The 27,922-nt window shown below is 39.4% G+C and overlaps 1 protein-coding gene and 1 long non-coding RNA gene across 2 annotated transcripts; one reads left to right on the top strand and one right to left on the bottom strand.

Moving 5' to 3' along the window:
- On the bottom strand, positions 1-27,560 carry LOC122661375 (protein CHROMATIN REMODELING 35-like). The gene is made up of 8 exons (XM_043856755.1): positions 27,515-27,560; positions 26,785-26,909; positions 25,453-26,306; positions 23,655-23,685; positions 23,311-23,540; positions 13,756-13,917; positions 586-2,363; positions 1-419 (listed from the first exon to the last, which is right to left on the bottom strand). The coding sequence occupies exons 2-8, from the start codon at positions 26,900-26,902 to the stop codon at positions 416-418; spliced, it is 3,177 nt and encodes a 1,058-aa protein (XP_043712690.1). The 5' UTR covers positions 26,903-26,909; positions 27,515-27,560; the 3' UTR covers positions 1-415.
- LOC122661377 lies at positions 4,803-18,099 on the top strand. The gene is made up of 5 exons (XR_006332876.1): positions 4,803-4,815; positions 7,238-7,240; positions 12,312-12,316; positions 15,301-15,304; positions 18,022-18,099. It is a non-coding gene; the product is annotated as an uncharacterized LOC122661377 (long non-coding RNA).
- Positions 27,561-27,922: the final 362 nt, after the last annotated feature.

Consider the following 27,922-nt stretch of genomic DNA (forward strand, 5'->3'; position numbering starts at 1 on the left):
AGGCTCACCAGCTAAAATTTTTAACAGTTGATTTCAATTCTGATAGTTACATTTGTTCACAGCACAAGGACTAGTATCTACATTTCTACACACCTCACCCATTGCAGAAACTGGTCATTGATTATCAGTAAATGTTGTAAGCATTAAAATGAGGTTCTACTCTTTGGGCTTGGCTGGAACGACATACCCTAACTAGCTATGTACAGGAGTGCCACCACAGGATGAGTTATGGATTACAAGAGACCCACAAACTATCAGACCAGGGCAGAGGGAGCAAAGTCCAGTCATCATCTATATTCTTTTCAGATAAGAAAATGAACTTACTCCAGTTAAAGAGGAAAAATGCAAACTTATCGGGTAGAAGAGCTTGACAACTTCTTCAGCAGCCGGGCCAGCCATAAGACAAATGATTTTTTCACCTGAATGAACCAAGAGTTGTATTGATTAGACTAAGATGATAAAGCATTAATTCACTCACGAAAAGACCTATAATTACAAACCTTTTTAATTGACAAAATGACAAAAAATATAGTCACTAGAAGAACAACTATTAATAACCACTTTTCCTTCTAAAGAATACAATACCGTTTGTACAGAGCCTTTACATCTCCACCCAACAAAGGGCTTTCGAGGAACGAATCGCCGCATTCCCTTGTGTCAATTGCCTCCATTTCAAAGTCTTGATGACCACAGAATTCACTCCATTCAAACCACATCTTTGCAATTAATTCTTTCCTAAAGCACGTAAGATGGCCTTCCTCTTCAGGAGAGTCAGCAGCTATCAATCTATATGTATAAACCTTCTTCAATTGGCCTGGTCGGAATGCACGGCCAATGGCTTGCCGGGTGACCGATGGATTTAGGTGAACATCCAAAATCAGCACACGAGATGCCCCAACAAGGGAGATCCCCTCACCACATGCCTTGATTGAACCAAAGAAAACCTTGGCATCAGGGGAATTGTTAAAACGGTCCATGGAACACTCCCTCTGTTCAGGATTAGAATCACCACAGATCATAAAAATTTCCTTCCCAGGGCTCCAACCCTTTATCTTCACTATCAATCTCTCCAAGAATTTCAGTGGAAGGAGATACTGACTGAAAACAAGCAGCTTTTCACCAGCAGATTCGCACAAGCCCAAAAGATTAAGGAAAAACCTGGTCTTGACCCCATCTTTCAAATCCATTTTCCCTAACAAGTCATCAATCTTCTCATCATTGAAGTTGCCACCCCGGTCTCCAGCTGTTGCAGTCTCAGAGAATTCTTTCAACCGTGGGTGCATATAAACAGCACTCCCCACAGAACTTCTCTTGAATTTTTCCATATTCTTCATTTTTTCTACTAAATTCTTCTGTTTACTGGTCAGATTTAAAAGTACAGTGAAGTCAACAAGACCTGGCAATTCCTCCAAGAAATCTCCCTTGTAATAATGAAGAACATTGTTTGTCATTTCACGGAGGTCTTGTATCACTGTTACCTTCCTTTTGAAATCTTCATCATTTTGCAAAGTGGCCTCAACCAACTCATAAAATGCTAATTCCGCACCATTTTTAAATAACTTCTTTCCACCTGATATGTGAACCCTACTAAGAATACGCTTCACAATGGGACGAGAAGATTCCAACTTTAAAAACTTAGGGCGAACGAGGTTTAAAATATTGAAGACCTCCTTCACATGATTTTGAAATAAGGTGCCTGAAAGAACCACTTTTCTTGGCGTTTGCACTTTGGCAAGTGAGTGTAACACATCAGTGTTTTCATTCCTTGGCGTATGACCTTCATCCAATATAAGAATGGTAGGAACCTTCAGCAATATGTCATGACAAGCAGCTGCAGTTTTGCTTGTCGCACTGCCACAAACAATGTTTGCAAACTGCTTGTAACCCAGAAATAAAATACCCTTCTGATCTACCCATATTTTCAAAACCTCCAACTGCTGATGCCTATTATCTGCTTTTGAAGAATAAAAGTCATATAAAGGTATGTCCTCCACCTGCCATCTTTGAAACTCTTTCCTCCATGTAGACAGGATACCTTTGGGTAGTACCACCAGAGGTCTGGCTTGAGGATACCTGGCCAGGAAACTTTGCATAAAACTTATTATCATAAAAGTTTTCCCAGATCCAGGAGCATGTGCAAGGATACAACCTCCTGGTTTGTCTGTTATTAAGTTCCTTTGCAAGAAAGTGAAACCCTCAATTTGATGGGGTTTCATTTGCTGCCTATGCCTTGGATGCACAGATATTTCGGCCACAGTCAGATCTTCCTGAGACCCTTCAAGTCCAGAAAGGGAAACCTCAGTTTGTTGTCTGCCCTTGGAACTCTGAGATTCAGAGATGTAAGTTCTTGTAGTCTTTGTGCCCTGGATCATTAGTATTCAGGAACAATTTATAAATACTCAAACCACCTTGACTTAATCTCATTCCATAACAAATTAACGCAATGTAGGAACAGCAGTGCAATATAAAAATCTCAAGCCAAGATTGTAAGTCAAACAAAATAGTTTTGATGTCAAAGTATGAGTCAGCTAACTAGAGAGCCTTTAAGACCATAAACAAAACCATTAATCAACAACTCCTACAACAGGCTTTTGAAAATAACTTCCCAAAACCATTTTTCTAATTTACAAAAAAAAAAAGTAAAATCAGAGCTCTTTACTACAACTGAAGCAACGGCAAAGTTCATGACTAGAAGAGATGAGAATGACCATCATATAATATCAGGACAAAATTCATGTTTAAAAAGACTACAGTGAGGATTGTTCTGGGGGGGGTCTATGTCTGCCATTTCCTAGAGGTTAAAAATGTGTGGGCAAAGCTTAAAAAATAAGGATTTCACTCTTTCTAAGTTAATATAAAAGAAAAGTTTTCACAGTTAGTTCCTTTTGGGTTATTCCCATCAACTGAGTTTTCTACCAAGAACCACCATCCATGGGAAATAATTGGAACTGAAAAAAGGAGATTTGCAATATCATTTCTATATCAATATTGGTGAATTAATTGGCATGGATAAGGCCTCCTAAAAAAGTAAGGGTGAAGTCTGAAGAAACCCTTTCTTTCATCTCTCCATAGGATATTTAGGAAGTACAAGGAATATAAGTCTTTTTTATCAAAGACAAAGTCTAGTGTCCTGACTCCTGATCATTCTTTCTTTCTTTCTTTTCTGGGAAGATGTCCTAACTACCAATCATTGGAAAAATTGAGGTGATGCAACACATTGATACTTCAAAATAGGTGCAGAAGTCAGGCAAGTTGAATTAGCATGTCTCAGGTCACATGCTTGGCACAAACCGCCCGTTTATTTAATGGACAGGAGAAGGCATGTAAACCCAGCCCATTTCTAATCAAGCAGATTCCTGTAGTCATACAAAAATTAATGTATAAAATAAAACTAAAACAAGATTACTTCTACATACAATAAATTATTTGTTTAAACGGGCAACCAGGCAATTTGGAAGGGTTTGAGCAGAAAATCCCACAGGCTAGGCTGGTTGGTAGGAACTGAAAGGGATAAACTACTAGCCCATCAGCAAGGTGATGCAGTGGCTAGAGGAGATGGACCGATACAAACAGGTTTGGAAACCCAAGCCCAAACGAAACAGACCCATCCCAAGTTTTTGGACCAACAAGGGTTGGTAAGGGTATAAGCTACATGGGGATATCTTTGTAATTGCACTTTCTTTTGGTAGGACTTAGTCATAAGTAGGAGTTGTTTCAAGTTTAGTTTCCTATTTTGTTTTAACTTTTTGGTGGAACAGATTTTTTTCCCAAGTTGATTTCTTTTTTAATATATACCATGTATCCCAACGATGGAAGGAATGAATGGAATGAAGAAATAAAGTTTGGGTTTGCTTGTCTACATGTTGTGACTGTGTTTGCTTCTTTCTGTCTTTCCTCTTCGTCTCTATCAGGTACCATCACTTTTCCTCTCTTCCCTTCCCCGTGACCTGGTTCCCCTCCTCTTCTCCTGTTCTTCTTCCCTTGTTTCTCAACTCCACGAATAGTGTATGTGAGCAAACACCTATGAGTAATCTTGAGATTGTTTGTTCACCCATGCAATTTTGTAGGGATTTGTATGTAGCTTTGTCTGCAACCCAAGCTTACAAACGACGTCTTCAGAGATGATATTAGTGCAATTACCTCCATCAATCACCATGCTACCTAATTGATCATTGCACTTCATGCAGGTCTGAAAGATATTGCTGCAACGTCAATCTTCATCCTTAAAGACCTTGTGAGTGGTCAAAACAGAACGAAAAACATAACAAGGTTGTCGCTCCCCATCACTTTCATTGTTGTTGCCTCCAAACAAACAGTCTCAAGATTCGGTTGCTCTTTCAGGGCTAGAGGTATGAAAGAATCTTTATCAAGATATGCTACTAAACGGTTGGGGCACTGAGCAATGATATGCCCGTACACTTTTGAAACACTGAATGGCAGCCTTTGGAATCCAAAAGATCTGTCAAAACCAAGTCGAGGTGGAGAATATGGCCAGTTAGGTCGTGAAGATGCAATAGATGAACCACTAGCCTGTGGCTTGCTGGTAACTTTACCTGGGGAGAAGACTCTTGTTGACTGGAACTCACCCCTAAGAAAAGTATCTGAGAAAGTCTTCTGATTATAAGGGCATCTTGAGTCCCAATACTAAGAACAAAATTCATTTTGACCCCATGTCGTAGTTCTCAATCATTTTGTGGCACCGGGTGTGGTTGAACCATCTATGATGGGGGAGCGAATGAACAAGAAAGAACCTTAGATAAGAGAATACGATTCGAATCGCTTTTTTGGTAGAAAGCTCGACCAGCGAGAGAAAATGTTTGGCCAAAGTAATGTAGTCCTAGATTGGTAGGAGATCCACTAGGAGCCAGTAAACCAAGATCTGTTATGAACGGGTGAATCAGCTAGGTCAAAAATAGGTTTTTTTGGTGAAATTAGGGTTAGGGTAAGATGTATGGGTTATGTCAAATTGTGGTAGGGGAGTCTATCAGTGATGGATGGAAGTGTGTAAACTTGAATGGGTAGCAACGTTAGGGTTAGGGTTAGGGTTTCGGATTTTTGAAAAGAGGAAAAGATGAATTTTTAGGGCTTATGATGGTCAAATGAGCGAGCAAATTGGATCGAATTTTCCTTAGGTGAGAGGAGAGTTCAATCCAAAAAAGGAGGGATTTTGCCGGCTCGTTTGGTCTGGGCAGAATTTAGGTATTGGGAAAATTGAAAACAAAAGGGGGAATATTAGGGTTTGGGCTGTGAGAGGATTAGAAGAAGAATTGTAGGGGATGGGGATGATTCAAACTCACTATTGTTGAAGAACTTCCTTGGCAGAAGCATGTTTGGTTGTCGATCTTGAATAAAGAACATGTCCAGCTTTATGAAATAAATCTGGGAGTTCCTCTCTGTAACAGGGCAGAGCCCTAGAAAACCAAAACCGAGGGAATGAGGAGAAGAGATGGAGAAGGAGTATGGAGAAGAGGGACTGATTAGAGACTGATGATTAAATTAATCAGTCCCATGTACACTAGCTTTATTTATATGTCAAACTAACAATAAAAACTTCCAATTACAACTTGGAATCATAGAAATAGAAAATAGAAACATAATGTAACTAGGACTAGAACTCAAGATTAGGAATTTAATCTAATTACAAAGACACCAAAAATAGGTATCTCGATTAGAATAAGAATATTCCAATCGAGATACTCTTAGCTTGAGATATACTTCAACACTCCCCCTCAAGCTGGAGCGTACAAATCACCAAGACCCAGCTAGGAACAATTTCTTCAGAAGGCAGGTCCAAACAACGGCTTGGTAAACATATCACCAAGTTGATTAGCAGTGGAAACGAACGAAGTAGAAACTAGCTTCTTCATAACAGCATCACGAATAAAATGACAATCAATTTCTATGTGCTTAGTCCTCTTGTGAATACTGGATTGCTAGCGATGTAAATAGCAGCCTGATTATCACAAAACATCTTCATACGTTGAGTGATAGGAAACCCCAACTCCTGAAGCAATGACTTAATCCACATTAATTCAACTGTAGTATGTGTCATCACCCTATATTCAGCTTCAACACTAGATCTAGCAATAGTAGTTTGTTTCTTGCTTTTCCAGGTGACTAAATTACCACTCACAAAGGTACAATAACCAATAGTAGACCGTCTATCATCATCAGAACCGGCCCAATTAGCACCAGAAAACCCAACCAGATTAGCATTCCGATTAGGCCGATAAATAAGACCCTTACTAGGAGCACCTTTTAGATATCGCAGCACACGACAAGTAGCATCCCAATGAATTTTCTTTGGATGTTGCATAAACTGACTAATAACTCCAACGACAAAGGATATATCTGGGCGAGTGGCAGTAATATAAATGAGTTTCGCAACTAGTCTTCTATACTAATGAACATCTCAATGGACCCAAGCTTTTCATGGGGATCCATGGGAGTATCTGCAGGTTTGGAAGCAAGCATAACAGTGTCAGTCAAAAGGTCAAGGGCATATTTTCTTTGAGATAAGCTAACACCTTTCTTGCTTCGCAACACTTCAATACCAAGAAAATACTTGAGAACACCCAAGTCTTTCATCTAAAAATGTTGATGAAGATATGATTTAACTTGAGCAACACCAGAAGTATCATTACCAGATATGATAATATCACCCACATAGACTACCATCACCACCACCATGGAGAACCCAACCTGAGTGACAATGGAGCAGAACTTATCAAACCATGCTCTTGGAGACTGTTTTAACCCATAAATTGCTTTACGAAGCTTGCAAACCTTGGTAGAAGTTGATTTCCCCTAGAGCAACATACCCTAGAAGTTGCTCCATATAAACCTCCTCTGAAGGTCACCATAAAGAAAAGCATTTTAGATATTCATATGATACAAGGGCCAGTCAAAATTAACAACCAGAGAAATAAGAATACAAACTGAATTCAGGCGGGCAACAGGCGAGAAAGTCTCAAAGTAATCAACATTATAGGTCTGAGTATAGCCTTTAGCAACCAATTGGGCCTTAAGCCGCTCAATAGAGTCATCAAGATTATATCTGATAGTATAAACCCATTGATACTTGACAAAATCCTTCCCAGGAGGTAAAGAAACTAGAGTCCAAGTTTGTCGAGATAACAATGCATCCATTTCTGTGTCCATTGTTGCCTTCCAGTCAGGGTGAGGTAACACCTCACGGTGGGTCTGAGGTACAAAGTTAGTATAAAGCAGAAGCAAGAGGGTGATAGTGAGATGGAAGATGAGAAATTGAGACAGATTTTTCAATGGGATAAACAGTGATAGACTGGTGGGATTTCTGAGTACATGTGCAAGTACCTTTACGACAACAATTAGTAAGTCGATAGAGACCTCAGCATCGGAATTAGATGGAGGGGGTGGAGGAACGACGTCGGCAGTAGTGGATGGCAGCTCCAAAGCACGGGAATCAGAAGGTGATGGACCAGGTACAGTGGGGGCCGACTTAATAGTAGTAGGGGATGGTAAGATAGGTGGTCTACAGTGGCGACAATGATAGACGTGAGCAGGTGGAGATGATGTGATGGATATGGTCACAGGTAAAAGTGGACCTAGAAAGTCGTCAGTGGTCACAGTAGGGTGCATATGAGGAGAAAAATAAGGAGTATTTTCGACGAATGTAACGTCAGCACTGACAAACTGTTTATTAGATAGAAACTGGATATGGTCACAGATCAAAACATTTGTATGCTTTCTGGGTTCTAGAGTAACCAAGAAAAATACATTTGATAGAGAGAGGAGATCATTTATCAAGCACAAGGTGAAGAATGTGAACAAAACACACAGCCAAACACACGTGGTGGGGAAGGAAACAAAGAACTATCAAGAAAAAGAATAGAAACAGGGATTTTATTGATTAAAACAGACGAGGGCATACAATTAATAAGGTAACAAGCAGTGAGGACAGCATCACACCAAAACCATTTGGGAACATTCATGTGGACCATAATGGACCAGGCCACTTCCAATAAGTGCCTATTTTTGCATTCGGCCACACGAGCAACTAGTTTGGTGAATAATAGCATGAGTGAGACAAAAATCAGAAATCTCTAATTGGGTGTATTTAAGAGTATTATCAGAACGAAAAATTTTAATGGATGTATCAAACTGGGTTTTTATTTCCTGATAAATTTTTTTGAATACAGCAAGAAATTGAGTCCAGTTTTTCAACATGTAAACTCAAGTGGAATGAGAGTAATCATCCACAAAACTAACAAAATAAGAAAATCCTAATCTATTACTAACACAACATAGATCCCAAATGTCAAAATACACTAAAGAAAACAAAGAAGAACTTCTAGGTGTAGTATGGGCAGGAAAGGAGGCACGGTGATGTTTGCCTAGCTCACAGGCTTCACATTCAAGACGGGATGTAGACTTGCAACTAGGAACCATTAACTGAAGTTTAGGTAGAGAAGGGTGACCAAGATGTAAATGCCATTGCATGGTGGAGGGTATGATAGTAGATGTATCTGTAGTAGAATGTCCTGTGCCATCCAGGTAATACAAACCCTCGCACTCAAGCCCGCCACTAATCGTCTTCCTTATTTGAAGGTCCGAAAAACACAATAAGAAGTATAGAATGTTATCAAAAAAAAAAAGGGATTTAGTATGTTAACTGACAGATAAAAGGCTTATAGGTAATTTAGGAACATGAAGAACATGACAGTGGGTCATGGAGATGTAGGAGAAACATCTCCATGACCAGTTACCTGAGTTGATGACCCATCAGCAAGGATAACATTAGAAGAGGTTTGAACTTAATTCATTGAAGAAAACAAGTGTGACTTACCAGTCATATAACATGAGACACCAGAATCAATAAGTCAGGAGGTAGAATAAGGGTAAAAGACTGAGTTAACTTTATATGCTAAGGAGGCGGTAGAGGTGGAGGCAGAATTGGCTTCAAGTTGTTGAAGGAGTTTAAGAAGCTGATTGTAATCATCACGTGACACAGTGGATGAGGAACTCAATGTAGAACTCTGAGTCATATCACTGGTAGGTTTCTCAGTAGAAGTGTCAGTCATGGCGGCATTGGCGAGTTCATTTGCCCATTCAGGCTTTCCATGTTTGGCCCAACAGGTACCCACAGTATGATTTGGTTTCCCACAATAAGAGCATTGGCAGGAAGACTTGTTAAAAGACTGATAACTGGTACCTCTTCCATCAATACCACGGCCACGGCCCCTGGATTGGCCATGACCACGACTAGCAACAAAGGCGGAACTGTCTTTGGGAGTAAGATCAGACTTAGATGGATTAGCCAAAGAGAGAAAACTTCATTCAGAGAAGGAACCTTCTCCCTTGTGAGTAGTTGACTTTTCACAGACTGATAGTCAGGATGCAATCCAGCCAAAAATTTAGCAACATGAAATTCTGTCCATTGTTGTTTTAACTGATCCAAATTGGTGGTGAGTGGCTGATGTATCTGGAGTTCTTCAAGCATTCCCTTTTAACTGACAAAGTATCCATTCAAAGATTCATCTACATGTTGGAAAGTGAAAATTTTCTCATAGAGATCATACATATGGGAGATATTCTTTTTTTGAGAAAAGTCTTCACACAAATCATTCCAGACATCCTTAGCAAGGGTGTGAAACATCACATTGGATGCAATAGCACAACACTGTGCCATAACCATATTTTAATAACAGAGTTCTCAAGCATCCACTCATCATGCGCTGTTACAGTGGTAGGATCATTTGGATCAGTAAAAGGTGGATCATCCGTACTGTACTTTATTTTTCCTTTGGCATGAATATATGCTTGCACAGCCTGGGCCCATAAAAGATAGTTTGATGGTAATAATGTGAACGTGGACATTGTCCATTGGTGGTTTGGGATCAGCCATAAGGATAACTTAACAAGTCCAAGTAGTAGCAGCAGTATAAGGCAATTGGCTTTTGAATAGAACCTGATTAGGGTTAAGAACCCCACCCCCTCCCCCCCCCCCCCCCCCCCAAAAAAAAAAAGAAGTACCGGCAGCAATAATGATAGAACTGGCTCTTGAATAGAACCAGTTTAGGGTAGATAAAAATCTAAATATCCAGCAGGGTTAGGATTTGAAAACCCAAAAATAGGAGTACCAGAACAATTGGCAGTAGTAGGGTTTAAAAACCCAGAAGTAGCAGCAGGAACTTTATCGGCAGAATTAGTGTTGAACAACCCAAATCGCAAAAAAAAAGTAGAATGTATGAGTCGAGTGCTGTACCTGAAGAAGGAAACTAGTCCTCAAAAACTCACAGTAACTTATTGGATCGATTGGAGAAAGTAGCTTGATAATGATCCCTCTCTAGGGTATCGCAGGAAGTAAAGGAAAATTGCTTCGAAGAGCAAGGTAGATTGAGTCTGCTATCTTCAAAATAATCAGGCTGCTATTTTCAAAATAAAAATGATTCACTGATTGGATCAGAAATAGAGGTTGAACAGCAGCTTCAACTTGAAAACCTCCAATCGATTCTTCACTTCAAGTAAGCAGTAGTAGTAGAACCCTAGTTTTCAATTGAAAACTTCATCTAGGGTTTAATCCTCAACCATATACAGCATAGGATGCTGTAAACTTTAAAGAAAAAATAAACTGCAGAAGACTCTCAAACCAGAATCGCAGATAAGAAACAACCTAATGGTTGTGCTCTGATACCATGTAACAGGGCAGATCCCTAGAACACCAGAACCAGGAGAATGAGGAGAAGAGATGGAGAAGAGGGACTGATTAGAGACCGGTGATCGAATTAAACAGTCCCTGTCCCATAGCTTTATTTAGATGTCAAACTTACAATCAAGAATTCCCATTACAACTAGGAATCATAGAAATAGAAGATAGAAACATGATGTAACTAGGACTCAAACTTAGGAATTTAATCTAATGGGAAATTTACGTTTACCACCCCTGGGGTTTGAATATATTACGTCTACCACCCCTAGAATTTCATCTATTTCATAAACCTCCCCTGTATTTTGAAAGATTCTTACAAACGTACCCCTACCGTTAGATGAGAACAGTTAAGTGATGATGTCATCACCCAAATATTAACTAAATGCCTGTAATACCCTTAATGAATATTTACCCCCTTAAACAAAAGGGAAGAGAGGGCTGTCCCCATCTTCTTCCTCAAGCCACCGCAAAACAGAAACCTGCGAGGGTGACTGAACTTCAATCGCTGCCGGCGACTTTTCCAGGCCTCCACCGACCACCATAATACTCGAGGAAAGATGAAACAATGCCGGCGAATTTTCCAATAGGCCAGAACAAGCCCTGAGATCCCTTCACTGTTCAAAAGAAATGAGGAACCTGAAAAAAAAAATCAAATTCAGATATTCAAAGCACCCATTAATGGTGTTCAAAACCCAGCCCTCCATAGTTCCGTTTATGGCCACATCTGTGAATCCACTTCCGTCACAATATCCAAAAGCATCTCAATCGGTCAAGGCACAAATCAGTGTCAAAGTCTATGAGCTGTTGCAGTTGTTGCCTGAGCTTCATTTTCTCAGTGGGGCTCACCGCTCTCTTCTTGTGGCTGAGCTTGCGTCCTTCCCCACTCACCTCCATCCAAAACTTCTATGTCCCTGCCCTAAACACCACCACCACCGTAGCCATAGCTTTCATAATCAAGAATTCCAACAAGTCCAAAGGACTGATGATGCCCTTTTTCCAACCTATCAAACTCAGCATGTTGATCGCCAGTGCCCAACGAACGTTCGCCGGTAATTTCCAATGCCACCGGCCTCTGATTTGGCCGCCGCAAGAGGTGGCAGTGGAGTTTTTGAAACCCTAAAAGGGTGTTGCCTTCATTCATGGTAACCGGTTGTTTTACTGGCATCTGAGGCCAGCATTGTGGTCGCCGGAGGACGGGGGACATTCGCCGGTATCTTCCTTGGCCACCATCAGAAGCGATGATCATGTTTTCAAACCCTAAATGGGTTTTTCCCTATTCTGTTTCATGATTTGGGGAAGGAGAGGGAATATTCCCTCTCGATTCCTGATTCTTTTAATTAAAAAAAGGGGACAGTTTTCATACACGGCTGTGTAAGCTGTGCATGTGAGACGGTGAGAGTTTCAAGGCATTAAAATAGGGGTGGGGTTTTATGACTTTTCTAACTCCTTGTGAGAGGGTACACGACCGTGCATGCTTGCACGGCCGTGTATGAAATCTTTGGCCTTAAAAAAAAAGTTTTTTCTTTAAGTATTAAGAAAGGGAAAAATTGTCATTTCCTTCCAAAACTAACAGAGTTGGCACTCAGGGTAACGGACGTAATTTGAAAATTCTTAGGGGTAGTATACGTAATAGATTCAAACTACAGGGGTGGTAAACGTAAATTTCCCTAATCTAATTACAAAGACACCAAAAATAGGTATCTCAATTAGAATAAGAATATTCTAATCGAGATACTCATAGCTCCATATATACTTCAACATTCTCTATGATTATTCTCTCTGCATAATTATATTGTTCTTCCCCATCCCAAGATTGGTTAATGGGTGCATCTCCCAGCAAATGAAGGTGATACTGGGGCAGATGCAGAACTACACCAATCTATTGAGTTTTCAGAGTAGACTTTTCCCCTGTGATTTACAGTGCTTATTTCTCTCTTCTGTGCTTCTTAATCCTCATAGTTTTGTGTTGCTTATTGGTGATGAAAAAAGTTTGTCAAGAAGAAAAAGAGGAAAGAAAGGCAATGGGAGGAAAAAAATAGCAAACCTATCAGACAAACTAGCAATAATTCTAATCGCAGGGATCACGTAAGTATCTATAAGGTGTTTTCGTAAATATACAAGATGGCATTGCAACTACTCTGCCATCAACGTCACGTAATGGAAATCCAAATATAGCTTCTCACATTTACCACCAGCAACACCTATATGTTTGTGCATAAGTCCAATATTTCCCTCTTTAAGAAACAAGTCTCCACATGACCAATTCCAGCCACATGAATCAGACGAAAGTGTCAAGAAGTATGGCACCAGATATGTCAATATTTGTACAACAATTCCCTCTGTGGATGCAATAGATTGGCTTTTCATGGCTAATGGAAAGGTTTCACACCTGAACACATCTACCCCCGCCCCTAAAAAGAGAAAAAAAAAATCAAGACCTATTAACTTCTGCAACTCCAAACCCAAATAGGCAGACAGGCCTAGTATGCTTCAACTAGGCTGCAGGTGAATGTGCATCTGTTTATTGAATTGAGTACGGGGTTCACTGATGATATACAGTGCACAATGTAATTACAGTTCCATTAATTTATGCATATATAGCGATGTATTTGCAGCAAAAGACTAGTATTGGTTGGCACATAAATGATACTCTAGATGTTCATATAAATAAAATGGTTTGCAAATAGGGCAGAGACAGGAAGTTCTAATTTGGTGGTCATGATGTGAAAACCTGATGTCAGCCAGCAATAGAGATTCCAAAAAGTATAATAGTATATGTCCAAGCTACAAAATGAACAAGAGTTGTTATATGATATGGGAAGCATGTGGACATAATGACTCATTTACCTTCTGATTTCCCTAAAAATGAAATTCCAGTAATACTATCAACTAATCAATCAGACTCAAAATAGGGAAACACGAGGAAAAGCATCTTCTGCAGCAATAAACCTTACCAAATCAACAAGGGAAGGAAAAAAGAAAACAACTAATCATGATGGATAGCAGATCCTTATACTGTCTTTATCCAAAACAGAGCAAGATGTCTCAGTAGCTTTTGCCCATACCTTTATCCACTGGAAGTCAAATATTGTTTCAATTCCCCTTTCTATAATGCCACAAACCCGGCAGACATATCCTAGATCATCCTTGAGAACAAAAGAATGATTGCATTCTTCATCCTCTCCTCCTTTACTGTGTTCAAAAGCTGAACTATCAGGAGCAGCATCCTGACAAAATATACAACATGAATCATTAAACTATCTTATAGGTACTTGTACAAAAACTGAAAGATCCTCAAGGGTATCCATAGAAAATACAAAATTAAGAAAAAGCAGATATTGATACACCCAACAAAATCCTTGTACAGTGCATTCAGTACTTGTAGCAAAATCACATAGACACTGGCAAAACCGCAAAAGTTCTTCAGCTTAACTTCCATAGATCAAAACAAGAAACAAAGATCTTACACTCATACCTCAGATCTTTGAAACAAAGGTGTCTATTTTGTTTAAAGATCTTACACTCATACAATCTGATTGGTCATAACCAAAGGTTTTACAGCTGGAGATCAGGCATCAAACAGAAAAGAGGCCCAATTCTGGGTTTGACTGGTCAAACCATGGTTTAAAACATCAATAATAATTTAAATTTGTAAAAGAATAAGAATCAAATAAAATAAAGAAAAAATAGCATACAGTTATGTATCATCAGCACTTCCTAGCACAGTGATTGGGAATTACTGCATTCCCAAGAGGATTTCAGTTCGAATCACCTTACAAACACATATGCATTTGATTTTTAATTGAGCAAAACCAACTGCATTCATCCGGTTAGAAGGCGGTCCGATGTTCAAACTGAACTGAAAATATCGAGGCCAGTTTTGGTCAGGCCGAAAACCGAGACGTGCTGGATCTTGTTTCGAGGTTTTGACACTGGGTTTCAACCCTGGGCCTCCCTGGGTTGAAACCCAGGGTCGAAACTTGGGTCTCGACAGGTTTCAACCCTGGGTTTCGTTTCGGCCAGGCCAGAAACTGAGACAACTCAGAGATTTCAGTCAGTTTCAACGAGATTTAGTTCCATGTTTAAAACTATGATTATAACTGACTGAATCGATTTCAATAATTTTTTTTAGACCCACACATCTATCACCTAATTTTTTGACAAACTAGTAGAGTAATTGATGAAATTGTTATGTATTTTGCCTTTTCTATGACAAATTATAGCACTTTTAGAAAGATAAGTTTCATTACAAATCCACCATCATACTAGGCTCAGCCAACCATAACAACAAAGTGAAAAAGGAAAAACAGAAAAATAACAAAGTACATCTATGAAAACAGGACCAAACTAGTTTCTTAGAGAAAAGAATTCCAAGAACACCAACTAAATTTCTCAAACCCTTGCTTGGCGAACAGATTCACCTGTTGTTTGTGGTCCCTGGCTTTTAGTGGAATGAGCACTTCACCTGTGAAAGCAAGGACACAATGATGTAGTCTTAGGTTTGAATAGTCAAACTAGCCAAATAACCAGGATCTGCTAAGAACAGGGTAGTTCGGCTAGGTCAAATTAGGGTTAGGGTTTGATGGTAGGGTTAGGTCAAGTTGATGTAGGGGAGTCTTCTAGTGAAGGTTACGTTAAGTTTTAACGGATGGAAGTAGCCTGAAATGAATCGGCAGCAAGGTTAGGGTTAGGGTTTGGGTTTTTGAAAAAAGGAGAAGAGGCATTTCTAGGGTTTAGGATGGTCAGATGAGGGAGCAGCTTGGATCGAATTTCCTATTGAGGGAGAGGAATATTCGATCCAAATTTGAGGGTGTTTTGATGGCTCGAATGGTCTGTGGTGATTTTAAGGTGTTAGGAAACCAAAAAAACAAACAATGGGCAATTCTAAGGTTTGGGCTATGAGAGGATTAGAAGAATGGTTGGGGTTGGGATGAGTCAAACTCACTGTTGTTGCAAAACTTCCTTGGAAGCAGCTTGTTTGATTGTAGATCTTGAATAAAAAAAACCAGAACTTGACTTGAACTTGAAAGTAGAGCTTAGAAGAACCACCCGGGTCTCAGACCGCACGATGTCGATTGATCAAACACCAATCCCACCAGCCTTGATCAAACACAAGACAAATCTCCAATGGGGAAGACAAGTTGCATCAGCAGCTTAGAGTTAAGTTTTCAAAAAGTGAGGTGAAGAAAAAGCGCCCCCCCCCCCCATGTAAATAGTTTTATTTATAATGGCCAAAAAGCCTTTTTCCTATTCAGCCAAGGAATGGGAATCCTTGGCCGATTCTAATTACAAAGCACATCCTCTCCTATGAAACGTGGAGAGGAGTGGACCAGTTTAAAAGGTCATGTGACTGCTTAAGTAGTCACAAAATAAAATAAAAACTAATTAATAACTTATATTGAACCACTAGTTCAAACCTGTTCAATTAAAAACATAAAAACATTAAAATAAAACTAAGTATAGAAGCTAATCCCGTATGCAACCTAATATTACCCATACTTATGGTCCATAAAAGTGACCTATTACATTGAAAACCCATGGGACCAAAGGCCCAACAGCCCCAACATGTATAAAATCCAACCCTCGACTTATTCCTAAGCAAAGAAACCCAGTTTGGTGATGAATCTGCATCACACAACAGTATCTTCAACCTGCAGCTTACATTTTCTATAGATCAGCAAAAAAATGGTTTGAGTTATTGACAGAAACATCTTTAAGAATTTCAAGATAAACCAGAAATTCTCTTTCTAGACAAAGCAGATTTGCTTGTACTTTAAGACTCTGATTTTGCTAATCTGGAGGTTTAACCAAAGGTGAATACCACTCAAATAGGATGGAAAATTTTACACAACAGCTTAAAGGCCGCTGATGAACTGACATATGGAACATAATGTGAGGAATTAAGAAGTAAAAAAGAAGTCCATGGAATGAACATAACTCAGACAAGGATCTTTGGATGGATGTAAACCAAGAGTAGAAAGGATAAAACTAGAAAAATCAGAAATCCGTCGAAACTAAGAGGAAGCATCAACGATTGGCAAAGATAGCAGAACTAAGATGAAATATTTTTGTTTGTGCATCTAAGATAAATAAGGCACAAGTGAGAGAGTTATACAAGGACAGCAAAAGGCCCTAAACAAGGGGAAAACCAAAAGCCTAAAAAGAACATGCGTCAAGGCAGTGAGTAAAGCCCCAAAAAATTTACACCCTAAAAATAGATATAACCCTTGATAGAGTGGGATGACGGAACTGGAGGTGTGTTGTATGTTTAGGGTGAGTACTCCCACCCCAAACAAATGCATCTGGATTACAATTATCTTTCATAATTAATTAAATCATAGTGGTAGCAGCCATCAGAAATTTAATCCCCAGTTGTAGCAGCCAACACCCCAGACACAAAGAAAGTGAGCGGTAAACCAAAAATAAGCCACTCAAAATGAACTTTGTGCTTAATCACAGTGCAGAATTGATATATCCAGTCATCGAGTCTGAGAGTGACAAAAAGAAAATAGTTTTGATGAGTGAATGAATGGATTAGGAGACAGTTGAGATGGAAGAAATCACTGTTTTGAGAAGCGGCCTGGCCAGTTGAACTAGTTTACCAGCCACCTAGTCTTTAAACCGGTGGATTAACCATTTTTTGAAGGAACTCCAATTTTGGTGTCAATAACTTGTCTGACGATATTTGTCTTTTTCCATCCCTAGTGTGGCCCATCCTATTGCCCCGCCTACCCTTCGAGTCTTTCGCCGTCGCAACCCCAGCTCCCCTCCCTACCCTAAGAATCATCCCTACATAGCCTACTCCCTTCCTTGCCCGGAGAAGGTTTTGCCTCTAAGCTCAGATATTTATGATCATGCTTTTTGCTGTCCAAGAGTTTTCCCTTTCTTTAGCAAGTTGGTTTTTGTGGGGGTCTTTGCCCTTCTTTTTGCAAGCTCTTGCCTTTTTTGGTAGAGCTTTGTAATTGGTTCGTGCTTGTTTGTATTCTTCCCCCCCCCCCTCCATTTTTCTTTCCTTTGATATTGAATTTTTTATTCACCCAAAAAAAAAACTTGTCTGACGAGGACAGTCAAACCAGTTAACTGGAATGGTTGAATGATTACCCATTCGTCAAGATTAGGAATGCAGTCTGCCAAGTCCCAACCTAGATTCTGATTAGGAATCAAAGATCAGATCGGCTGATCCACAGGCCCAGATCTGCTATTTTCTTGATAAATCAGGATTTGAAAAAGACTAGTTGTTTGCTGGTTCCAGTAGCCTGCATCGGGAAAGAAAGAAAGAGAAGAGGAGAGATAGAGGCAGTTATGGGACTGAGAACAGTACCCTTGAACAGGAAGAGAGAGAAAATATGAAGCATTCTTGGCTACACAATTCAAATCCAAATTCTGTATTATATTCCATTAACCATTATCATGGGGATTCATTACATATTTACAAGAAATGAAAAGTACATCTCCTAAATCTAAAACTCTTAGGTAACTAGACTAACTTAACTAACAAGTACTTTGAAAATATTTAACTAATTAGAATTGCTGAAACCTGAATCTTCTAGATAACTTCAAGACAACTTGGGCCCCACACCACTAACCAAAGTAGGACCCTTTAATGACTAAACTGAAGACAACTACGTTACCTCAAGGATCTCACTACTAATTAAATATATTTTTTAGTAAATCCCTTTAGAACCCCATACCCCATAGATATTAAAATAACACCAAATTTTGTCCTCAAGTTTTGAAGAAGGGTAGAAATAACAACACTTGGAGGGACACTAGCAGCTTCTTGTCTTCAACTCAAACAAATTCAAAACACAACACTTTGACTGCATTTTCTTGTCTTAAAATGTGTGAGGAAGAACGACCTCATGATGTGGAACAACTTTTGTTGCAATATGATCTTTCACAAGTTAATAACTTCCTAACTAATAGCTAATGGACCAAAAACCACCTAATTAAAATTGTTGAAGCCTAAGCCTTCTAGATAACTTGGGCCTTACACAACTAACCAAAATAGGACTCCTTAATGACTAAACTAAAGCCAACTACATTACCTAATGGACCCCACTACTAATTAGATATCTAATTTTGTACATCCCTTTAGACCCCCCCCCATTTTTTAGGCCTCACAATTCAGCCCATTACAATTAAAACCCAAAAATATAAAGTTCTAGGATCCATGCAAAAGGGTTTGGCTAGAGTTTTTACCAAGCCGATTGCTGACCTGACGCACCAGCCTTCCTCCTTTATCCGGGCTTGGGACCAACAGCATAAAACATTGGTGATTTGATTTAGCTTGAAGGAGCTAAAAGAGCCAGGGGTAGGCCTAAAATGACTCTAGGATAAGTGGTGAGGAAAGACATGCACAGCTTAGGACTAGTAACAAGTATGGCTTTGAAAAAAGCTGAATAGAGAAAAAGGATCCATGTAGTAGTGGACGATCGGTAGAGAAGAAGGGAATATCATAGTTGCAGGGGGGAGAAGAGTGCACACGCACAGCCACACAGGCTACTCAAATCATAACTCAACTATTCCATTCTATTCAATCTACTTCCAACACTGGGGAACTACATCATATATAAAGAGAAATAAAAGACTCCTAAAAATAAGGTAACTCTCTAACTACGAAACTAAGAAGAATTGGGAAACCAAATATCCTACAAAGCTAACAGAATAAAATAAAGAAAAAAGTGGTGCGGATCTGGGGTTCCAAAACCCTATTCGGATCGTTTATGGGCCCACCCAAGTGTTAGATTATTCAAATAGTGTCAAACAGTAAATACATGAGGTTTTATAAGGACAATGGCAGAATGGTAAATAATCTGAAGTTGTGAAGGAGTGGCAGAGTTGTAAATTATCATAACTCTAAAACACAAAGGATTCAACGTGTGGATAGAAAGGGTAGTCTTGGAACTGAAACACTTAAAGTGGGGATAAACAGAACAGCATCAATGATCCTAGGGGTTTTGTGTAAATAACAATAGTTGTCCTTACTTGCAATTTCAAAGATTTACATCTCCTTCAACCTAGCAATAATTAAATAGAAGAGAGAGGCAGAGAACTGGAGTCGTTCCAGCAGAGGGAACTCCCTCATATGAAGATGATTCTTCTTGCAATTTCTGGAACAAAATCTCAGTGCCAAGGTCTGCCGATCCCAACGAGAATTAGCCTCAAAATTCTGCTTGCAGTTGATCAGTGAAATCTGAAATCAGGAACTGCTATTGAAGATGATTCCAGTGGAGAAACCAGATCTGATTCTATTTTCAACAAGGGCTTTAGGACGTGAGCTCCTGGAGTTGAAGTCGCTTCTGGTAGGCAAATATAAACCCCACACCTGATATTGAACAGAGGGAAGCTCAATCGGTTTTTGCAAGGGCCTGACAGTAACGCTGAACAGGATACCGTGAGTAAAGGGTGAAGACACTCAGAGAAGAAGAAGAAAATTTCATTCCCAAAAACTAAACCCCATCGTGGGTTACATGCTCTTTTAGGCCCCGTTTGTTTGCCGGATAAAAAGGGGTGGGAAACTTGGGAGGATGGGTCCCACATGTTGTGGGTTGGGTTGACAAGGAAAGGAAATAATGGAATATGCATTTTGTAGTGGGGAAGGATTTAGTGGGAGAGAGAAGAAATGGACATGGGGTGGGATTCCATGGGAAAGAAAGGAAATAGGAAGAGGAGAGAGATAGACTTAAAAGTAACTTTTCCATGAATAGTGCCAAAGTCTTGACAGTGAATGGGGTGGGAAAAAGAGGGGTGCCACCTCACCAGACAAGAATAAATGCATTTAATGAGCTTGTCTGGAAGTTTCCCATCCCATGTATCCAAACACACACATCCTTGGTATTTTGTGGGGAAATAGTACACTTTTCCCACCCCTTTTTGCCTATCCCACTTTTATCCAGCAAACAAACGGGCCCTTATAGAATTAAGCAAAAGAAATCCTAATCCAAACCTAAGACTGAAATAGAGTTTGACTCTATCTTGGACTCAACTGAAACAGAATTTGGACTCAACCCTACTTGCTACTAACGACTCTCTAACAAGATAAAGATGACAAAAAAAAAAATTACATATGATATCTAATTAATCCCACGGCTAACTGCATCAAAAAGTCATTATTTTCCCGAAATAACATAGATTCTTAAAATCCTACTAGATCCAAAAACTAAAACTGGACCCGATTCATCTTCGTCTGGATACTCAAATGGGTCTGGATCGGTCCAAGGTAGTGTATCTGCATCAACTCCCCCGGTGTTGAGAAAAACTCGTGACAAGTTTTGTAAAACGAGAGAATCAGCACCATTCGATTGGCATCCACAAATATCGACTTTGATGGGGCGATGATCCAACTCATCTCATGATCAACCATCACGATCTTCTGATGGTCGTTAGCAAACGATGTCTATTCAATGGGAATCTGATCGTGGGGTTCACAACTGAAATCGCATAGCGATCAATCCTTCAACTGCAAACTTGATTGGACCGTTCACTTTAGCTTGATTGTCACATTTGATGGCCACTTCTGATCCGCCTTCGGAAGATTCTATCATGCTTGACACCTTATCATAGAAGCTGTTATTATTTTTGGCAAGCTCTCGACAACCTGTCTTTAAATCAAGAAGCCCTATATGGAGATTGCAAAGTTCTGTTTGCAATTTACGGAACCCATCTCTAATCGAAGGGAGTAAACCGTATCAATCAACCTCCATGATGTGGTGGGCTTATGATAATAATGGCAGAATTGTAATTCATTGGACTGCAAACTAAAGAGAAGAAAAGAAGGCTAGTATAACGTATTGGTGGGAAGGGGTAAACTTGGAAGAAAAAAGAATAGCAAGACAAAATAGAATAAGAATAGAAGGGAGGGGCAATTCTGGAAAGAAAAAAAAGAAGAAAAAGTAACTAACGAATAAGTGGGAGAGGGGGGATAATTCAGGAAATAGAGAAACTATGTTATAAAAGGGATAAGACTTAAAAGGTAGGTTAAAAAAAAAAAAAGAAGTGGATTTTGGGGGTTACCAATTCTAGTCTCCTGCTTGGAGTCTGCTACTCCAAAGAGGGAAAACAGCAGCATATGGTGAAACAACTTCAAAAGGGGAAGTGTATGCGCGACTTTGAAGGAGAAAATCCAGGCAACCAGTGACTTTGAAGGAGGAGGACAACTCGCTGTAGGAAGCTTCGAAACCAGGTTTTTTTTTTTTTTTTTTTTGGGGGTGCTGGCTGTACCCTAGAAAGGGGTTTCGATTGAAGCACAGGGGGGGTTGTTGTAGTTGTGGGAAAAGGGAGGGGTTGCAGTGGAGGTCAAAGGGAGGGTGGAGGAGTGTAACGGAGGGATGGATTTTCTCTGCGGGAGATTGTAAAGAAACTAAGAAAGAGGACTGTTGTGGTCGGTTTTTTTTTTTTGGGTTCACTGATACAGTGGGGAAGAAGATAGGAAGCTTAGGGAGATGGATGAAAGGGGTTTGCTGTTGTTACCGCAGGACAGTAACGAGAAAGGTATCTGGGAAGAAGAAGAAGAATGAGTTGAAAGAGATCGACAGGAAAGGATAATGGATTCTCCAGCTCTGATACCAAATTGGTGGAGGACCGGTAGGGAAGAAAGGAATATCAGAGTTGTAGGAGGGAAATCGCATATGAAGAAGGGGGGGGGGGGGGAGAGAGAAGAGTGCACATGCACAGCCACACAAGCTACTCAAACCATAACTCAACTATTCCATTCTATTCAATTTATCTCCAACGATTGGGAATTACATCATATATAAAGAGAAATAAAAGACTCCTAAAAATAAGGCCAACACTCTAACTAGGAACTAAGAAGAATTGGTAAACCAAATATCCTACAAAGTTAACAGAATAAAATAAAGAAAAAAGACATTATTTTCCCCAAATAACATATATTCTTAAAATCCTTCTAGATCCAAAAGCTCAAACTGGACCCAGTTCATCTTCGTTTGGATACCCAAATGCGTTTGGGTCGGTCCAAGGTAGTGTCTCTACATCATGTAGCCGAACTCATTTAATTGAGGATAAATGATAAATCTGAGTTGAGTTGAGTTGAGTTAAAACCCAAGGAGTTAAAAGCCCATAGCACAATAGATATTAAAATAGGACCAAATTTTGGACCAGACCTGCATTATTAGATAACTAAGGATGAGAGCAGAAAGTCAAGGACCAAAAACGAGTAACAAATTCTTTTTTAATGAGACAAGGAACTAGCACTCCATGGGATCACATGTGTTATACACATTCCAATGAGACGATCAAACAATACTTTTAGAAAGTACCAGAATAGGCCAATCATGTTGAAGATAATGCAATAAAGCATTCAAACTTGAGTATTAATAAGCATGGCTACATCTTCAAACATAGAAACCATTCTGTTTGCCTACTATGAGAAATCAAATAATGCAAATACAATTTATTTTTATCCCTGATGCCCGTTTTTTCAATTCATTAATTTTCATGAAGCTAACAAACAAAATTCAAACTTCAGAGCATCCATCATTGGGCTGAAGAACAAATAGAAGTCAATACAATTAAACATAATGAGGAAAAATGAGAAGCAACCATCCATGTCCTTTCAGTTTTTTTAAAGTGGGATTAATGATATTCAAAAAAAGTACCTTGGAACATTCCAATGCAAATGTCATTTCTCTCCAGATATCCCCAAGACCATCATCTTCATTACTTTGATGATTGCTTTTTTCAATCGTTGTATCATCCTGAACACCAATATATACACCTTGTTCTTTTCTAGAAACTTTGCTTTTCTCAATCATTGTATCATCCTGAACACCAACATATACACCTTGTGCTTTTCTAGAAACTTTGTCGCCACCAGACCTTTCTCCATGTACACCTTGTGCTTTTCTAGAAAGCTTGTCACCCCCAGACCTTTCCTCTTCTCCATATACACGTTGTGCTTTTCTAGAAACTTTGCCGCTACCAGACCCATCCTCTTCTCCTTTTGGAATGTTTCCCTCTCCATATTCTCTCACCTGGAAATGATGATAAGCATCCAAAATCAACGTGAACTACCCTTTTTTTCTTAATTTAAAAACATAATATAAAACAATCTTGTTTAAGTTTCACAGTTCGTCTTTGTCTTGAGTCACACATAGTGAACCTCACATGAAGGAGGTCATCAATCCCAGGTAAAATGATCTTGACTATGCCTGGTTTCCACAATATTGAGGTAAATGATCGTATATATACAGGAATTAGACAGAAATGGAGCTGAAGTGAAATTAACTAAAATAATAATGACTAAAATTTCAGAAGAACACTAGGTAGAGATCACATTCATTTTTTTCAGTTTAGAAGAATAAGTTGGAGAAACCATGATACACAGAGAAAGCAACTTAGAAAAGCAAGCAAATTTTGGTTTAGTCAGAAAAACTGTAAAAGATTATTTCTCTTCGCAGGATCTCTTGGCTATTTCAAACATTAATTTTGAATACACAATATATAGAGAGAGAGATTTGTCGATTTGGGCTTGAGCCAACTTGAATCTGTAAGTAAGAGATTATTTCTCTTTGTAAGATCTCCTAGCTATATCAACCATTAGTTTTAGGATACACTACAAGAGAAAACAGAAATGCGAAATTTAAGATTGACACAGATTTTTCAAAGATCAGAGGAAAACAGGAACTTCCTGAAAAGATCAGGTAAAGTTAAAAACAGAAGTTAAACATGACCTTGCACTTACTATTCAGTAACTTTAAATTTTGCTTTGCCATGTAAGGGGAATAAATTTTATATTCAGAAACCCTTAAGTCTATAAAACCAGAAATGGATAAAACAAAAGAGAGTGGCTGTTGGACTGGTTCAAACCCAACCAATTGAAAGCAATGGTTTCGCAATTGATTTGATTCAATCTCTAAAGCATTTCAAGTATAGCGCTATGTCTACTTAAGGTTAAGTGAAGGCATTGAAAAAGCCAAATTGGCAGATGAAACGGAGTCATCCCTGACTCAAAGGCTACAAGCCAAGAGCTTGAACTGCGCTCCAAAACATAGGCTGAAGCAACAAAAATGAAGCATCGGGTCCTGAAAGAAGACCACACAGCACAACAAACCGCTAAACCAATATATTTTACAACCCAAAGGGGCTATACTTGGACATTCCATTCTTTCTAGTATAGAAGTTTCTATGAAAATGGGAAATGCCCTATCTTTTCAGTGCGTTTTGCATTTTGAACCATTACCAGAGCAGGGAATTCTACAGAGAAAACCATTGCTCCAACAGAAGCAAGCAATTAATCAAACAAGGGACGAGGGGGGGGGGGGGGCTCTTACCAAAGGCTCCTTGTCCTGTTTGAAGAATTTTCTCTTCAACTTTTGTGTATATTGGCAGAAGCAAATCAGTTTGGAAGAGCTTAAAATCCATCAAAATGAAAGAAACAGGAGAAGTTACGAAAAGATGGAAAAAGAAATATTGGCTTCGGGAGTAAATGCCCATTTCTCTTCACTTTGTCAAGCACACTGATTGTAAACTCATTTTAACTAGGAACATAACAATCTATACATAGAAATGTGATAGCCTTTTCCAAATCAAATCAGTTAAGGTACAAATACTCAGCATTCTTTTCTCTTCAATTGTAGATGTGTGAGAGGATTGGTTAGCCAGCTTAATATGGTTCTGAGCATGTCAGTGACTGTATTTGTAACTCCTCAACCAACTGCATGTGATTGAATCGTTTTCCACCTAATCAATGAGTTTAACATATACATGCAACAACAGAATAACAAATTCAGAAAACTTACATATAGATCCCTGAATGGGATTTCTTCAACTGCCTTCCTCAAGACAACTTCCTGATACTGATATGATGGCCTCCTATTTGCTTCAACGGCATTGCTTCGATCTAGTTTTGAATTCACCAGCTCATTATTTCTCCCTTGATACTGAAGCTCATTCACCAATGGCAATAAGCTGGTGGCAGCCATAACAGCTACTCCATTTCTCAGATTACAAAGACCATTCTTTTCAGATCCAAATGGAGTTTCAAAGTTAGAAGCAACAACTTTTGAACCAGAATCATGTCTGGCGCCAATACTGTCTCCATCTTCTTCATCCGAATCAAGAATTACAATTGGCAGATCAAATTGACTCTGAAGGTCCTTAGGTAGATTGGTTTGCTTGTGCTCTATGGAATTGGAACCACCAGGTACACACACGGCACTTTCACCACCATGTTCATGCAATGGTTTTGAATTTTCAAACGCTGGAACATCATTTGCTATGTGGTCATCCTCCAGATCAATAATATCATGATGGGGTTGCTGATTCAACGACTCACAAACCTCTCTAGGTTGGCCCTTGAGAGAACCAGAAGTATCTAAACCAGTTCTTTGTAGAAAGGGATATCTTGCAAATAGAGGACTTAAGACTTGCATCTTTCGAGCAAGAAGATCCTCAATATCTTTGGTAACACTTCCGTATTTGCATCGGTCCAAACCTTCCAACAAATTGTGCAAAGCAAATGGATCAGAAAAGTCTACGATCTTTCCATCCTTCCGTTTGGTTTTAGCATGCAATCTTTCAATCCAAGACATGCTGCTGGAATCTTTTCTTTCATCAGATATTTTCATTCTTTTATAGCCTCTGGAGTATGATTCTGCTTTTAAGAAAGAAAGCAATCACAAAGAGAATCCATAAATGCATTCAAATCACTGATACATCTCATTAAAGTATACCATAGAAACTGGATAAATAAAATTGATCCCTTTGCCTTTTTTTTTAATTTGTTGAGGGGCCAAAGCAGTTATAAATTTAAGGTAATTATATCAATGTAGCATAGAGGGCGGTGAGATTATATCTATGTAGCATAAAGGGCGGCGGGCCTTGGTGCAATGGTAAGGTTGCTCCATTGTGACCAAGTGGTCACGCGTTGAGTCTGGAAACAGCCTCTCTGTGAAAGCAAGGGTAAGGCTGCGGTCATTATGACCCTTCCCAGACCCCGCAGTGCGGGAGCCTTGTGCACTGGGTATGCCTTTTTTTTTTTTTAATATCAATGTAGCATATCCATTAACATAAAAATTAAGAAACACATAAAATATGGATTTTGACTTCAAGTATAGGAGCAGAATCTATACCAGCAGGACTGTACTGCTCGAAGGACCCAAAAATGGGGTAGGGAGCCTTGGAAGTCCGATCCAGTAGCCGAGCCTCTCTAACTGCCATGGAATTGGACCAACTTCTTTTTTCACCCATTATATCACTGAAGAAATCATAAATAATCAGAAATTAAATAAAAGCAGTCTAGCATTTAGACTTGGGATAATTTGATAAAAACAAATTTAAACACCACCAGTCCACTCCAATTAGACTTTCGCAAACCTCCACCACCACCACACCCCACCCCCCCCCCAAAATGCATAACCAAACCAAGAAAGAAAAAAAAAATCCTCAAAACTGGAAAACAATCTAATACAACTTCCATGAACTGGCATTGCCGAGAAATTCATAATTCCAATGCATGTGCAAATTCATTTCTCGATCGTCAACCCCCAAAAAAAAAAATTTTGAGACGGACTGTAGAAGGAGTCGAGAGGGGCAACAGAAAGTATGGTAAGCCCTATAAAAGTTGCAGAGGAACACTTCGAGAAAATTAAGGTTGAATTACAAGGGTTAACAGGAGAAAGGAAGAAGGCGCAAGGAAGGGGCGGGATTAACCATAACCATCCAGATGCATTACGACAAGCTAGCAATATAAGATTCTAAACGCTCCGTGAATTTTGATTTTTAAGAAATGCACAGAAAAAAAAAGGGGAAAAGAAGAAGAGGAGGAGGAGGAGAAGCAGGGAAGGAGAGAAAACAACTCACATAGAAGTAGCACTAGTCCCTCAAAGACTCGGTGATCGGTGAAATCGGTGATCTCAATTCCTCCACTCTTCAGTTGCAGACTTGCAGTGGCAACACACCCCGACTCCTACTCTCGGATAGTGTAGAAAAATTTGTCGGAGTGTGTGCTTGTTGCGTCGCACAATCTACAGACCCATAGCCGCATGGACAGAGAGTCTCGAGTCTCGACCTCTTTGGCTTTTTTTCTTGGTGAATGGGGTGAGGGGTGTAAGGGTAAAAAACCGAAGAGTTGCGCTTATACTAGCCTGCCACATCAGCGCGGAGGTAAAGAACGTCTTAGAGGACTACAATTGTGACACGCGTCGCATGTGCAGAGGATGGGACCAATAACGTACGAATGCTCGCTTAGTTCTGACATACGTTTCCCAA

The sequence above is a fragment of the Telopea speciosissima genome, chromosome 5 (genome assembly GCF_018873765.1).
Source record: "Telopea speciosissima isolate NSW1024214 ecotype Mountain lineage chromosome 5, Tspe_v1, whole genome shotgun sequence".
Lineage (NCBI taxonomy): Eukaryota > Viridiplantae > Streptophyta > Magnoliopsida > Proteales > Proteaceae > Telopea > Telopea speciosissima.

Excerpts from the sequence above, each read along its gene's own strand:
- LOC122661375 (XM_043856755.1), bottom strand. The coding sequence starts at position 26,902 with ATGGGTGAAAAAAGAAGTTGGTCCAATTCCATGGCAGTTAGAGAGGCT. Across the intron at positions 26,307-26,784 it reads CGAGCAGTACAGTCCTGCTG|AATCATACTCCAGAGGCTAT; the intron begins GTATAGATTCTG and ends TCTTAAAAGCAG. Across the intron at positions 2,364-13,755 it reads TTGACTTCCAGTGGATAAAG|GGCACAAAGACTACAAGAAC; the intron begins GTATGGGCAAAA and ends CTAATGATCCAG.